The sequence below is a fragment of the Brachionichthys hirsutus genome, chromosome 3 (assembly GCF_040956055.1).
Source record: "Brachionichthys hirsutus isolate HB-005 chromosome 3, CSIRO-AGI_Bhir_v1, whole genome shotgun sequence".
Classification (NCBI taxonomy): domain Eukaryota; kingdom Metazoa; phylum Chordata; class Actinopteri; order Lophiiformes; family Brachionichthyidae; genus Brachionichthys; species Brachionichthys hirsutus.
This window is the reverse complement of record NC_090899.1, coordinates 3612051-3628347: the sequence shown is the minus strand read 5'-3', so window position 1 is coordinate 3628347 and position 16297 is coordinate 3612051. Positions and strand designations below refer to the sequence as shown.

Sequence of the window (16297 nt, the reverse complement as noted above, 5' to 3'; positions counted from 1 at the left end):
CCATCTCCCCCTCACTTCCTGCTCTGACCCCATCAGTACCTCAGTGCCCCGGCTAAGTCCGGTCACTCTTCATCAGCTATAGGATCCATTAGACACACAAACCTCCCAAGGGTAAAGGGAAACCAGGTCTTGTTGGCAACCTCTGTGCCAAGTCTTGACAGTTTCACCCGGGTTTAAGTCCTTCACTGACCTTCCTTGCCACTGGATGAGCACCTCATTACCAGCCATGCTGGTTTCGTCCTCTCTCTACAGGGGCATCATCCAGGTGGGATGTGCATTAGCCTCCACACTGGCAGAGTGCACATTTTTTCCCAGCTTCTCAATTTTAGGTACTTGCCCTTTTTTTTTTTTTAGCTCAATCGGTCTCCGTCGCACAATCATGGCTTGTGACGGCTCTGCCATAGTGCCTTAGAGGGGGATAATCACCTTGGTTACCGGAGATACCAGAGGCTAAGTTTGCTCTGCACCCCGTGGGAGCAGCAGAGATAGGTGTCAAAGCAGCGGGAGAGGGTGTCAAATAAGCCCACGGCCAGGCATGACATCGAAACATTTACTCTTAGTCATGGAAACTGTGTCATCAATAGGGAAGAATGCTTACCCGGTGGTGCAAATGTTATTTCAGCCATGCCTGCTCCTTATCCACAATATGACTGCCTTTAAACACACTTTTTACCCCAGCAGAAAGAGTACATCTCATCCGCCTGACTGCCTCTGAGCGTTTGTGCAGCGGGAATCACCATTTACTGATTCCGCACTCCCATGGCAAAGACAAATACGCAGCAAAAAGGGGTCAGCATCCAGAGAAAAGCCGCTGGCTCAGGAGGCCGTTCGGTCACGCTACAGAAAGCAGCCGGCGAACCGCTCCGGCGCAGAACCGATCCAATTGGATGGACTTGAAAGCGCTGATTGATTGACAGGGTTTGGATGGCAACAAGTGAAGGAGACGTCCTTGGCATCCTACTAAGCATTAAAAAAAATAAAAAAAATAAAAACTTCCGTGGCCAAGTTGGTGAACTGCCAGTTGTTCTCACAGAGAGACACATAAGGACGACGTGGATCACCATTATGATAATCACAAGCAGTGCCGTCTGGGGAATAGTAATGGGAAGGGGATGAGCTGGTAGCCATAAAGAGTGGTTCTACATTAGCACTGGCCTGATTAGACTGACAGAAAGTTTTACTAATGGCTAATTAAACAAATGGCCAAAGCGAGAGCTAAGACTTCATATACCGATCAGCGTGCCTTCCGAATCCCGTGGCCCCTTCAGTCACTGCGTTACATGCGACACACGAACCTCTGCCAAAGGGCAAGACGGATGGAAACACATCACTGGCTGTACGATGTGAGAGGGGATGCGCGACAGCGATACCCGATGATCTGTCCTCGCAGGGGAAATGAAATGTCTGATCCTGTTTTACGTCCCTACATTTCCAAGTTGATGGAAAGATACAACTTGTCTACGGATCAGGTCTACGATGTCGAAGAGGTTCCATTGAGATGCAGTCATAATGTGAAATAAAAGTACTTCAAAGACAAGAAGTTATATAGATCGCTGTGAAGACCGGGAGCAGATTAGGAGAAGATGACTTGTAAAAGACATCATCTGCACTAAACAATGAGGCAGGGGACCCTCTTCTGCATCTGAGTAATGGAGCCATAAAAGCCTCGGGGACAATAAAAGCAGCCCACACCAAGTTGCTGGTAGGAGAACGTCCCGTCAGGGCCCTTTAAAACTGCATCAGTTGATCACACGGGGCAGTGGATGGCACCTGTGAGGGATGGTGTGTGTGTGTGTGTGTGTGTGTGTCCCCCCCCCCCCCCCCATCCTTGTAAATGACTCATTTCATTTCTGTCAAGTTCAGGCTGTCCAGTTTATTCAGAACTACAAAAAGACAGAATGAGTTCTGATTGAAAGCCGGGCGCAGACTTTGACTGTAAACCAGCAGGTGGCAGGGCAGAGAGCAAGGACGGGCGGTCTCGCTCCGTTTAATTAAATTGTGGACACATTTATTTTACTTTGGGGGGGGTGCATTATTATCCCCGGAACAGAAGAATAAACCATTGCTCTCAGTGATGGACTCCCGCCGCGTGTGTTAGAGAACAAAGAAAGCTGCTGAAACAGCGAGCCTGGTGCACGGCCGAGAAAAGGAACGAGGCACTCTTAAATTCTGGCATTAATGCAAGCGGCATCCGACAACCGTCGAAACCTACAATCGGGCTCATCCGTTGGCAATCCGGTTCCTGTGCTGAAAAGAGGCTCTAAAATACGATGCAAGACGTCAATATACAAGTTGTCCATGAATGCGCTATTGGACCGACGTCCCCACCTTCCTGTTTTCGTACAGACGCCATATCCCTTGATGTTTGTGTTTACATGCCAGCCCCCCCCTCCGTGACTCACAGCGACATTGATTTATGCAAGGCCTCTGTCTGTGTGTGTGTGTTCGCACACATATACCGGCTATAATTGGTATTCAAATCCCCTCCCACAAGTAGGTCCAACTGCTACCTATTTTTCCACCAGCCAGAGTCCAAGCAGCAAGACGGGGAACGAGCTCAAATGGATGGCTCTCATTGCAAACGTTCAAATTGACAAATAGGGGGGGGGGGGGGGGGGGATTTAACGCACACGGCGATAAGGCAGGCGGTAAATGGGAGGCATAAGGGAGGGAGGTGGAGGTGGAGGAATAGAAGTGATGGAGGTGGTACGTGGTAATAATCAGAGGGCAAGCAGCAGAGGTGGAGTTGACAGCATTTGTTACCGCTGTGACCGTACGTGAGGTGGAAGTGTCGGCTCACCGCCCCCCCAGAGGCATGCACACACACACACACACAGCAGTGACAGTGTGTGTGTGTGTGTGTGTGTGTGTGTGTGTGTGTCCCTCAAGCCTGCCCATCAGACAAACTGAAGTCTTTCTGCCTTTGTTCTCTCACTCTTCCCATTTTTCCAGCCTTCCATCTCTCAGTCCTTCTTCAAAGGAGGGCCGGCCGAGTCTCTCGGCCTTGCCATCTTCACAGAACCCTCACCCTCCTGCCCCCCCCCCCCCCAATTCACCTATCAAATCAATCTGTCAAATGGAATAAAAACAAGCACCAACCCGTCTTCTTCTCTCACTTTTTTTTTGTCTTTCTTTTAGATTCGTTTTTCCATTATTATTTTTTTTACATCTACGACGGAGAAAGAGCAGAGACGTGCTGATTTGTTATCTGAAGCATTTTTTTCTTTTTTTAACTGCGTGCACAGCGTGTGCGTGCGTGCATGTGCACGGAGTGTGAAGAAACAGACTGTCTTTACACAATTCCCTCTCCCTCCACCCTGCAGCCCCCGTCTCCCCCCATCTCCCCCCGGCCCCTGTCAGTGGCTAGATTAATGGCGATGATCAGTGAGCAGCCCCCCAGCAGAGGTTGCCTGCAGCTCAGGCAAAAACCCGGCTCAGTCAGCAACACAAACACACACAGACACCGACAAGAAGCACATTTACATCCAACACACACGCATATTCATAAATGGGTATCCTCACACACACACACACACAAACACACACACACACACCTCATACAGGATTCCAGTTAGACTGAAACACAAACAATGCAAAGACGGGAGAAAATCAATGCACCTGTCTTTCAGAGGACGGCATGGTGGGTAAATGTTTATGAAGAAATCCAACGGAGCAATAAACCTTTAACAGTCACAGATCAACCGAGCAACTTCCGGTTCCTGATCAGATTCACTGAAGCGACATTTAATAAGGTTTATGCTTTAACATCAGAATCAGGATCATCCAAGCGCTTGATCTTGCAGCTTTCATTATGGGCTATTGTGCATATATAAGGAAGAGATGCTGGGCTATCCCACACTGAGATGTCCAAGTGGGGAGGAGATGCAGCGACACTGGGGGGGGGGGGGGGGGGGGGGGCATGCAGGCGCCATCGCAGGGCTTCGTAACAGATGGTTTAGGTGTTATTGTGACTGATAAGGTGAGGTCTCAAAAGGTCCATTCAGTCCACTGACGACTGTGGAATATAAAACAGGGGCGAACGCCCACTGCGGGGGGGGGGGGGGGGGGCTGGTGTGCCATACCGCGTCCGGTGCTCTGCAGGGAAACTGCTTGGACTCACGTGGCTGTCAGGATGTTAAAGAGAATCACTTTACATGCATGACAGTACGCAAGCGCGTCTCCAGAAGTCTCCGGAGACAGCCCCCCCCCCCCATTTCACACAGGAGGGTCAGCCGAGCACCATCTAATATATTATTTCTGCGAAGGGGGGGGAGTGAAAGCGAGCCCATGACTTTCACTTTTTCTTTTCATCCTAACGTCGGGGTATTTCCAGCTAAATCTTTCTGGAAATGCGTAAAACAACGATTCCCACGCGAGGAGCGCGGGCGGGCTTTCATTTCTAACCCCCCCAGCGGTGATCCGCAGGGATGAGCGCGTATTTGTCCCGCGGTGCGCTCCTCCTTCACCTTTATCCGCACCTGGCAAGTCTGAACAGACCTGGTGCGCGTTTTTGCAGCAGCTATTCCCTCTTCCTAGACTTAAAGGAAACTTCCACAGAAAGGTGGCGCGCGGCGCACACACAAGCCAACACCGCGGCGCAAAAGCGCGCTTTGTCATTCACGTCACAAACTCACGCGCTCCGTCTCGACCCTTACCAGCGCGCACCAAGCAGGCGACCGTGATGATGGCGAGAGGGACGCGGTAGTTCCACGCGGGCGCGAGAGCCATCGCTGATATTCCCCCCTCGATCTCGTCTTCGTTATTCCTCTTCCTTGGAGAAATCACAGTGACACGGAACCCCGCGGGTTCAGCTTTCTCTGCGCGCTCGTTGTGCGCGTTGAGTGTGTGTGTGTGCGTGTGTGTGTTTGTGAGTGTGTGTGAGGGCGCACGCTGGGCTACCGTGCGTAATTTACCAAAGCCTCTGTGCGTAACCGCAGGTCTTTCACACAGCAGCGCGCTCTCGCTCTCTCCACCTCTGAGTGGATGAAAAACTGCGGTCCGGCCGGTTTGTCTTGGTTACTTTTCATTGTAAACATATTTAAAGAGCTCGTCAATTAAGGCGGGCCTGCGTGCGCTGCCGACCAATTGCAGGGAGCGCGAGCAGGTGGAGGGGGCGGGGCGTGTGGTTGGGCTTTTTCTTTTCTTTTTTTTTTTAGAAAGGAGAAAAAGCCGATTGAAATCAGTTCGTTCTAAATTTGATTGATTACCGACATTAATTTTCAGACGCAAATAACCAATTTATTTCCAATTTACTTCCAGGGACGATGGTTGCGTGGCGCAATGATTAAGATGAGCTAAAATGAAACAGATGTTTACTGTTTCCAGCGATGCTACAATTGGAATTATTATTTATCATTCATTGTTTTCCCAACACGGTTGTAAAAATATTATGCAAACTACGCGTGTACGTGCGCGCGTGAGTCGTCAGCCAGTTAGCCTGTAATGGACTCACTTTTTCAGGCTGAAGTAATTGCAAATGGGATTATTTTATTTTATTTTATAGCTATTATTTGACTGTAATTGATGGGAAGGCTACATACGGACTCGCTGCTAGATGCGCAGGTGTGCAGCAGCCTGCAGGTGATTAGGGGACATTAATAATGTTCATGGGACCAACGAAGAAGAGCAGAGCAGAGCTTGAGTGTTTCCGGTCAGACTGCCGTCCAGAATGACAGTAATGGCCCGGAACACAAAGTTTCTGCTCGTCTCTTGTCAGATCCTATTAGGTTCCGCTAAACGGCCTCTTTAACGTTGCCCTCATGCTGTGGCCACAGTTTGCCCATAATTGTGCTTTCCAGTCAGAGCGCGCTGCTCCATTATGAAAATTATTCCTCTTTCCACATCTCTTTCCCCCCTCCTCCAATCCAGTGTCGTGACATGGGTTTGCGCAACTTGCGCGTCTATCCACCGCAGGATTGACATCTTTTTTGAAACTGCATCTTTGGCGCCGCCTTCAGGTAACAACAGGAATAGCACGCCAGGGGTTTTTTAAAGTCTGCTTCAGCCTATCGGTCTGATATGTTCTGGATGCTTTTGTCAGTGTGGCTGCGACACAGAGAGTAAAATATCAAACCAGCCTACTGGCACTAATAACGTTCAATCAATGGCTTTTATAAATCGCACCTACATTTTTACATGACAGAGGGTTACAAATGCATTTTGTTGCATTAGCCGGTGAGGTTTCATGTGTGGCATGACTCATTGTACGAGTTCTTCCAGACTAACCGATGATGCGGTGGTGAGTTTTTAAATACCAAACATCTACACCAGGGCCCCTTATTGTTACCCCGACAAAAAACTCTTTCACTGATGTGTATTCTCTGCACAGCTCCTACCTTCCCCGGCTTAAGCTGTTGTCCGGTGGTTTATACATGAGGCGCTATCAAGGTCAAACTGTCACTGTAAACCACACTTCCTTACCTCCGAACTGGAGCCTCGCGCCTGGGGGACAAGCTCTACCAAGTGAAACTGATAGAAATTCTTGTCTTTTCTGAAAACCCCAGGAGCAACGCCTCACCCGCAAGGGAGAGCACATCGTTTCACTGTTGACTGATTCAAAGGCCAAAACAAATGGAGCTCAGTGGCATTTCACATGCAGGAGGGCATTTAAATTTTTAAAATTGCGATTTTCTTTCTTTTCCTCCCAAGCATGGCCGAGTTTCAAAACTCTTTGTATTTTAATTGCAGTCTCGGTGTCTGTTGTCTCTTTATTCTCATACTGAACCGCTGACATGGAGTAAGCAGAATTATATATTTTTTTGGTGGTGGTGGTGGGGGGGGGGGTTAGAAAATAAATCCTACTAGTCTGCAAAATGCTCTACAAAAGGTTGTCTGCAGCAGAGGCGAGCTGCGCAGGGTGCCTGGATAATAAGTTTAATAGCATTAGCCTGGCTGTGCTCTGTGTTGCATGCAGCCGTTAATGGAGTGTCAATGTGAAAGTGCCGCTTTCCCCATTATTAACGGCGGCCCACGGTCAACAATAAACCCCAACCCATCAAATAAAACCCAGAATAACTTCAATAGACAGGCATAATGAACTTCTTTGTATTATGGGCACAGCTTTGGTAATATACTGATAATTATGGTGGTGTGGCAGGACGTTAAGGTTTCCAAGGCAACAGAGGAGAAAGAAAAAAAAAAAGACATATTTGTTGCCGTTGATGTGATTATCTGTGGTTAATGTCGGTGGATCAGAGTAGACGACGCTGAACTAGCAGCGATGTTACCTGCCGTTATTATTCTCAGCATGTGGTTTTCAACCTGATGTTATAGCGTTTGTGAGCTGAACTCTCAAAGAATGGCTTTTGTTCTTACAGCCGGATTGGGGGGGGCACCACAAGCATGCTTGTGTAAAGGTCATCGCTTCAGAGTGAGGTCCGACAGACTGAAGGGAAAGGTTGGTAAACAATATGATGCAAGCTTGAGGTGGCGATGGAGTGTGCAGCTTTCACGAAGTTGTCTGCACTTTCCAAGAGCTTCTGTAACTTTAATATAGAACTTCAATCGCAGACAAGAGAACGGTAAACAGTGTTTGATCAGAAATTCTTTTAATACCAAACAAATCCAAGGAACAGTAAAGGAAATATCAAGAGCGCGATGTGCTTGATAGCTGCGACGGTGAAGAGACGAGCTACTTACAGATGCTTTGAGCTGGTTCAGCTCGTCAAAGGAGGCTCAGAGGGCAGAGAATGACATGCGGAGTCTTTACAGCTCTTGCGGTACCTGACTCATCCTGCCTCATTTTGCTCAGCATTTTTCACCCGTCAGAAGAAATGAAGAGAAATTGCCCCCCTTTCTGTTAACCATGCATAAGGGCAGCACATACATAGAAGCAAAGCAGCTTTCGTGCAGCTAAAGTAATCATCTTCCCTTCAGGTTTTTCTTTTAAAAGCTACTGATTTTGATTTTCCACTCTCCTCTGTCTCTAAGCTTTCCTGTCATTCTCCTCCTTCAACATCACCATCCATTATTACACCATCCCTTCTTCCTGTTTAAGTATCGCTCATTTTCTGCACACCCACTCCATTTCATCGTTCCAACCCCCCCCCCCATTCCGTTTCCTTCCACACTTTGCATCCCTCCACCTGCCCATGCAGTCACACCAGGGGCTGTTTGTCTCCACAATTGGGGGGCAGGGACTCCACGCTCGTTTTGTAGATGGGCTTTTTCTGAGACCGATCATCACTGTAGGTCGGGAGAAAGGGAGAGGAGCAAAGACAGAGGAGCATGATTACCAGAACACTGAGCCCCCAGCAGGATCTAAAAATGTGTAAGTGAGTAAATTATACACCAGAACCAAGTGATGGAGCCACACCTGGCTGTGAATGTGAAATTCCATTTTCTCTCTTTTTATGCACGCATGTCCAGCCCTCATTTTGTAAGGATTAACCATTCTTCAAAGGCATCAAATATTAATTTTCCGTGCAGCCCATATGAAAAACAATTTAATGAGCAAGGCTGCATGGGGTCATTGTGCACATTAAAAACAGCAACAGATTTAATGGGACTTCTATTAAATAATTTCTTATGCTTGATATCGTGGGCAGAGAATAGAACCCAGCACAATTAGCGCAGGCTTTTCACAGGTAGAGCAGCATGACAGGGGAGGGAGCGTGATAAAGATCAAAGTCGGGGTTGGGTATAGGTCAGGCCTACAGGGACAGATTTTAATATTCAGTGTGAATAGCACCTTTTAAAAAAGACGCACACAAGGCACATGTCTGCATGTGTGGAAGTGCGTTCTGCATAAACACCCAGCATATGCAACACACAAACCGGGTAGAGTGTAAAAGTGCCTGCACCACCATGTAGCTGAAATGGCCTTGGTTCTATCACAAGTGACAGAATGAGATATTACAGCAATAAACATATCGGTTATATAAAGTCAAACTGCAGGTGGAGAGACGGCCAGGCTGAGTTGAGACGGAGGTGGGTCTAAATACAGTGGCGTAAAGAAAGCCAAAAACCCGCAGGCACATATTAACCCACAGCCGGAGACGTGTTCTCCGTCATAGTTTGAAAGTGATTTAAAATGATCCCAATCTTAAGTGCAAAGTGATTCTTTTTCGTGAAAGAGAAGCAGACGGAAAAACAATCAAACATGGCAGCGATCCTTACATGGGTCCCTTGCTGGTCTTGGCCCGCTTGGCCCTGAGGTACAGGGCCACGCTCATAAAGATGAGCACCAGGAGAAACACGGCCGCCGCCGCAGAGGTCATCAACACGAGAGAGCCGTCAGTAGACTGGTACCAGGGGGCGTCCGCTGCGGGACATGAAGGAACGCATATATCATACAGACTGAACTCACCGCCGGGCAAAGCCTCGTCTAAAGGCTGTAGGAGAGTCTCCTGAAGAATCGGCTCCTAATGCTGCCCCGTAATATGTGACACCAATCATCAGCAGGAAGCCAAGATCCCATTAATCTTTTTCTAGCATAACGGAAATATTAAAGCCATGGGGGGGGGTCTCCACAGCCGGAGTTGCCGTTTTGACTTTTCCCCGAACAACTTCAGAGCGACAAAAATGACGCAAATCATTTGCTCACCCTGCCTTCACGAACGAGCAAACATTAGTCCAGCAATCTGAAAATTATGATTATTTTAATTAGTGCATGTGCTGCAGAGAAAACACCGGAGACACCGCGGAGCACGAGCGACCAATAAGTCAGCTGCAGCGGTAATAAGATAACCCTACCATAATAAATAACATACACTGTCTTAATTGCATTTGTAGAGGTTGCATAATTGAAACGAGTGAAATCGCGCAGCTTACTGGTGGGAGAACGGCGTTTTAAATACGGCAGTGCATTAGCACGGAGCACTTGTCTCACAGGTCACCGATAAAGATGATGAAGACGGATGAGGTGCTGTAAATTGGATTAGCTGTACGAGTTGTGCTGTAATGAAATTAGCCCCGCGTTTAAATGCAATAGCCGAGAAATAACTCAATTTGTCAGAAGAAGGACAAGAGCGTCACTCCAAAGAAGTTCATCTTTTAAAAAAAGCTAACGCTTTGTCAGGTGATAGCATCTCTCTTTACGATCTCTAATCTGTGCTTTAGAAGTCACTGAAGTTTCAAAAGAGATAAATAAGGTAAATTAATTTACCCTTTTACTATTTCATTAATATCCTCATTTAAAGGTCTCCTTGGAGATCGTATCAACTATTTTGCTTGTATTGTAGAATCGGGATTAATTGATCAACTTTTGTTTGTGAGAGTTTTTGTATAAATGCCCACAGATTATTCTAACAGCATCATGGTTCTTGTTCTGACCATGTTTTGTGTGGATAAATTAGATGCAATAAACTTCAATGGGGAACTATTTTGTGGGGAATTCAGAGCTTTTAAGGTTTCACAGTTACAAATGACTACTTCTGCAAATGCTCATGATGAGGCACTGCACCCGCATTTGATTGGCCGGCTAGGGAATGTCTACAGCATTTACAAAGAAACACCAACCAGGCTTTAGAAAAAGAAAGAGAGAAAGGTCCGATATATAAACAATAGGACTAAATTGGTTATATTGAAAGTCCTTTCTTACCAGGCAGGACAGTGATTCTGACGGTGCGACTCTTGCTGAGTGATGCGATGTCGGGATGCTCCGCCCTACAGGTGTACAGCCCTGATTCTGATGCAACCACCTTCTTTAGTGCGAGCTTGGAGTCAGGCAAAATCCAGTCATCACCCTGAGAGAGAAAGACAGAGCAGTGAGGCAAACTTTCATCGGGCCAGAGAGTGGCGGACATTCTTTATTGGCCGGTTTGATAGCAGCTCTAAGATGATTAAAATCATGCTGAGCTGACAGCAGAGGACAGATGGAGTTTGTGAATAAAGAAAGATAAATAGAGACGGTAAGACATGAAGCGCAAAAGAAAGAGCACCCAAAAAAAAGGAGAGAAAGCAGAAAAGGTTGCACATCTGTGAAATAAAACTTGCTGGGCAGAAACGAGGTGGTTGGCAATGATGGAGAAATATCTGCTGATGTTTGGTCCTGAGAGAATAAACCTCAAAGTCCCGAATGGAGTGTATTTACCTGAGCAGTAATCCCAATGAGTGAACACACATCGGCACAAGTCAGTAACCCAGATAACAGCATCATCCGCAAAGAACGATGCCACAACCACACACTGTTACAACAGCATTTAATGAGATGGCAAGGGAGAAAGATGAATTGTTGACACACACATAGCAGCACTATTATGAGATAGAACCCAACATGGAAGCAAACAAATAATAGAAGATTGGAAAACAAATGAAAAAAAAAAAAGACATTACACCATGCAAATGATTTGGCTCTTGGGAGAGTGAGCTCCTGCCAAGAAAGTCCATTTTAATTTGAATGGATCTGAATTAAGAGGATTTCCCATAAAGGCCAGGTCTGGCCAAAGCAGCATTTTGTATGCAAATCCACTGGCTCCGAGAGCAGGCGTGTTCCTGCCTCTGTCCTGCTGTCATTACCGGAGGCCAACATGCCCACTGCAGCGATCTGTCAAAGTGGGTGATTTTGAGTCCAGTGTCTGCCCCGTATCTGTTAATGCCACACACACAGGGTGGGTTTACACACAGATCGACAGGCTCACATTTCATCTCTCCATTTCCTAGAATGTCTCATTTCTTTTCTCCTGAGGTCTTGTGACTTATTTAAATGGAGCGAGAATATTTGATAGGTACAGGTGAACCCTGAGCACCAGAGGATTGAATGATTCCAACTGCATACAATGATGGACCTGCCAGTCAAACTGCCGATAATGATTCCTACGTTTGCCAAGGGGAGTTAGTTTTGTTTGTTTGTTGGTCTGTTATGCGGATTCGTCAAAAAGTTGCAAATGGACTTTGATAAACTTTCTTTTTTGGCCAGGCAGGGAATTAGTATTGTTTAATCTGTGTTTGGTGGTAACTCAACTCATCACCTGAATCCTGAATTAATATAGGGACGATAATAAGATGTATGTATCGATCCTTTTGTATAATACATGCCCCATAAAATCTACCAGATATGATCCGGATCAAATATTATGGATCTGGTACCGCCTAAAGCTTTTTCCAACTCATAAACTTGACACTATGGTCAAATTGTCAATAAATTATGCTGATTAAGTGAGGTGTCAAAATTTGCATTGTGGTTGATGTGAATTTGAAGGTGTAGTTAGTACATCTTTTCACCACAGGAGGCGCAACTTCATTTAGTGGCACAATTAAACTTGAGAAGGCCCCTGCTGAATGATTCAATACTGGTTAACCAAACCCTAAAAAAAGAAAAAAATAATTAAAAATCTATCCACATAATTGTTTTCAGGTTGACTGGCTCTTGTCTAGACCTCATTAAACTATTAATCCTCTGTAAACGGGCAAGCTCCAATCCCCGGTGAGGGCTGAGCCTAAGCCTAAGGAAGAGGGGACACAAGAACCTCGAGAAAATCATTTCGAGAAACAGACGTACGTATAAGAAGGAAATTAAGAGAACGCTTGAGGAGAAACTAGGACAGACGGGAGGTCACATCGAAATATCAGGAAGGCAGCAGCAGCGAGAATGACACGCATCAGAAAGAATAATGCACAGACTTCCTCTTACCTCCCTATTCCAGTAGTACACTGCGTCTTCTGATGAGCTGACAAAGCACTGAAGAACCACGTCGTCCCCGGATCGTACCCTCAAGTCCTGTGGGAGACCCAGATAGTTGGTGAAGCCCTCCCTGGTCACAATCAGCTGTCCCATATCTACACACACACACAAACAAAAAGAAACAGACAGAATGATAGAGCATGATTGAGCATTAATGAAGAAAAGCATGGGATGGAGACTGAAGCTCTTGAGCAGCTCAATGAGGACATTCGAGTCAATATGGGCAAATCGACCGAAGCATGAAGACTTCCCAGTGGGACAGGCTGAACAAGCAGTCAATAACAACGATAATAGGCTTCATCTCATCGAAGTCTTTCGGGAGGCAGAGTTGTGAATAATTACTTATTTTCTCTTCCCTCTCTTCAGAAGTCCAACGTCTGTCCAGCTTCCCCTTGTCTCCGTCTCCTTCAGTGCCTTAGTGGTCCATTCTAATCTTTGCTTCTTATTGATCCCCCCCCCATGAGGCCGAAGAGCAGCATCACGGTCGATTTAATGGCCGCTGAGACGATAGGGGACACAGATAATGTGGCTAGTGCCACGGAAGTCATTCCATACAGCAGCGTATCCCACACTGATAGTCTCCCACTTAGGGCCCACTATCAGAAAGCATCATCCTGCTTTCTTGTTTTCTTTTTTTTGCAGGATTCACGCGTGTCGCAGTGTTCGTGACGGACCTTTGGCAGTTGTATAAGTCTCGGTGTGCATTTTGCAGCAGCGCCGTTTGGATACGTCTCGCGTTATTAAACTATTCATATTTTTCCGTCCCTCACTGTGAGGAGAAATTTATCCACAGCATCTGAAACATGAGGGGGAAAATTGCAAGAGCAGCCTGTTCTGCCGCCACACCTAGGCAATTATTCCAAAAGTGCATTCCCTTGTTTGTCATGTCACTTCTGCACATTTCCTTATTAGAGGAGTGAAACGCGGAAATTGTGGCTCTTCTTGTAAGTCACATATTTATCCCACCGGCATTTAACACAGGGTGGATGCAGCGATCGCTCTGCCCATCTGTGTGCATGCATTTTTATTTATTTCATGTTTTTCTTACTTTAACGGGTAGGGACAGATACCGCATGCATAGATAAAGCTATACAATCCCAGCGTCACAGAGTTTGCAGCAAATGCTATTTGCTGCTTTATATGGCAAAGAGAATGGAGAAAAGAACTGAAAGATTACGAGGCGAGATAAAGCAGACATTTCAAACAGTACATGGAAAAAACAGATGTGATATGGATTTGGATTAACCAGGATTTGGCAGTTCAGAGACTTCCTGGTTTCACAGAAAAAGCTATCTGAGCATGTGTGTGGCTTATTTGTATTCTGTGTGTTGTTCTGGTGGATCTAAATCTCTATTATCTTGTCATCTAATCACAATTTAAAAATCTATGAAGTTAGCAAAGCGCAAAATATAGCCGTGATATCTTCTCTTCTTTTTCTCTTAGATGTCCAGGGTCCATGCCCATGACTTTTAAGGGTCTTAAATCATCTTTAAGTGCATAAAATACGTTATCTGATAACTCAAGCTCAAAAGACTAAACCGTTAAATATGTTTTCATTAAATCTGCTAACACATCAAACGTATAAAAGTATTTTCCTTTTGCCCCTTATTGTCAGAATCCTACAGAAATAGCGTTGACCTCTTGGGGGACGCTGACAACACGAGGTTTCCTGATCTGATTCAGACTCATTGTTCCACGGCAGCCCCCGGTGCAGAAACGACACACAATCAACCCAGACACTCACAGTGCACTTTGACGATGAACTCCTGCGAGGAGAAGTCTGGAGCAGTCGCATTAGGAGCGTCAGACACACAGCGGTACGGTCCTTCGTCGTACTGTCCAGCTTTGGGGATGGAAAGAACAAGACTCCCTGTAGTCTGCTTGATTTGCACTCGATTCCGGCACCATGATCGCTCCCGGAGTGGACGCCAGCTGCTCGAGTACTGCACAGGGAATGGTTCATGATGGTCAAAACAGTCTGTTTTAAATGCATTATTTTACATAATTCAGAGCTAAAAATGAGATGCAGAGTAAATTCAAATATTTATTGAATGCACATTCTGGTGGAATATGTGAGGGTTTTGTAAAAATGTTGCGCAAACTAAAATCTGGCTGTAAATGTTTTCTATGAGCATTCTTCTCTCTTTTTTAAACGCTTAGTGTGGAGAGGCTCGTTTTAGTTCCCGTGGCTCACCGTGGAAAACATCTCAAAATGGACCCGGCTGACGTTGAGTTCAGAATCCGAGTAGAGACACTCCAGCGTCAGCATCTCTCCCTCCAGAACTGGCTCGGTCGGACCTTTAATGACCAAAGTGGCTGCATGTGGACAGAGATTACAGATTTGGGTTAGTGAGCCCAACATGAACTGGCAGGGAAGGACGGAGTTCTGACCCGAGCTTGGGGCTCTGGCTTCTATTCCCAAAACCCATTTCAAACAAACCTCTCCCGCTTCCTGACCTTTTGTCTTCAGGCTCCTAATGGAAAAGCGCCAATTCTTGTCACCGTGGCGACATCGCCAGGAACAGGTTATTCTACTTCACTGAAGCTAAAGTCAACGAAGGAAACTTGTGTATCAAATATTATGAAACCAGAACAGCCACCCAGAAAATAAATACTGCAAGCAAGTAGTTATTTATGTTCTGGCTACAGAGTGAATCTATAAGGAATTTGTTCTGTCTGTCATTCCCTTGATAATTCATGCAACATTTCCTGGTTTCGTCTGAGCCTTGCGCAAGCCACCAGGGGAAACCCATCGGTGTGACGGAAGATAGAATAAAGCGTTTTCTCCTGAGGACAAAGAAGACAGGCGAAGACATACGAACACAAATCCCAGGGACAAAAACCGTGAAAGCAAGCAAATAAACAAACAGGTTAGATTTAGAACAACTCGAATATTAAACCAGCAGCTCATTACAGACAGAAATATAGATACAGCTTATATTAGGGGGGGGGATAGATATTTACCATAACTGCCATGAAGCAGGGCGGCGACCGCAACGAATAGAAACACGCTCATGTCTGTGGAAAACCTTTTATGGGCCAGAAGAGTCGGTGCTACCAGCTTGTATTCTGAAATGAAAGTGAAGTTAGTGGCTTTAAACCGTGAAGGAGGTGTGGTTTAGATTAGAACCGTGTCGATCAGGAACTCAGCTCAAAACAGTCTGGCATTGTTAAAGCCTAAAAAAAAGTTCAAACATGGCGTGAGAAAATAATTACTAAACAATCTGTAGATTTTCTTTTAGTTATTTATATTTTACACGTGTAATATTGCGTGCGTGTGGACTGTCCACGAAGGATGCTCACTGCGCCAATGATGAAATTGTTAGATCCCAGCGTGTCATTTGTTACCGAGAAGAGTCGCGTCTCAATTCACAGAATCAGAATCTGAAACGATTCTCGTCACGCTGTTGGATCGGATTATACTAACGTCGAGCAGGCAAACGGGTCGTGCTTGATTTGGCATGACCTTTACTTTTATTATCTGTTAAACAAAGCCGAACAGGCGAAAGAGATTCAGTCTGTCCGAGAGTCTCTTTGCTTTGCCGATTTTAAGCTTTTGCAGCGTCAGTTTTAGATTGACGCGCAAAATATTAATGGTTGTCTTTCGATAAGACGTTTACGCGCATCCGAAATAGGACAATGCAAGTGAATTAATATTAAAATGGAGAATGTTTG

The 16297-nt window shown here is 45.9% G+C and overlaps 1 protein-coding gene across 1 annotated transcript; it reads right to left on the bottom strand.

Annotated features, from left to right (window-relative positions):
- Positions 1-7536: 7536 nt before the first annotated feature.
- si:ch211-79k12.1 (uncharacterized protein LOC568891 homolog) lies at positions 7537-15686 on the bottom strand. Its single transcript, XM_068760410.1, has 7 exons — positions 15587-15686; positions 14817-14938; positions 14367-14565; positions 12572-12717; positions 10541-10685; positions 9118-9262; positions 7537-8184 (listed from the first exon to the last, which is right to left on the bottom strand). Exons 1-7 carry the CDS (start codon positions 15636-15638, stop codon positions 8097-8099), a joined length of 897 nt encoding a protein of 298 aa, XP_068616511.1. The 5' UTR covers positions 15639-15686; the 3' UTR covers positions 7537-8096.
- Positions 15687-16297: the final 611 nt, after the last annotated feature.

What these genes read in the sequence shown, in the direction of transcription:
- si:ch211-79k12.1 (XM_068760410.1), bottom strand. Translation starts at nt 15,638, where the DNA reads ATGAGCGTGTTTCTATTCGTTGCGGTCGCCGCCCTGCTTCATGGCAGT. An exon ending in ATTTTGAGATGTTTTCCACG is followed by an intron (nt 14,566 to 14,816) that starts GTGAGCCACGGG and finishes TTCCCTGTGCAG; the next exon opens with TACTCGAGCAGCTGGCGTCC. An exon ending in TGTACTACTGGAATAGGGAG is followed by an intron (nt 10,686 to 12,571) that starts GTAAGAGGAAGT and finishes TTTCTCTCTCAG; the next exon opens with GGTGATGACTGGATTTTGCC.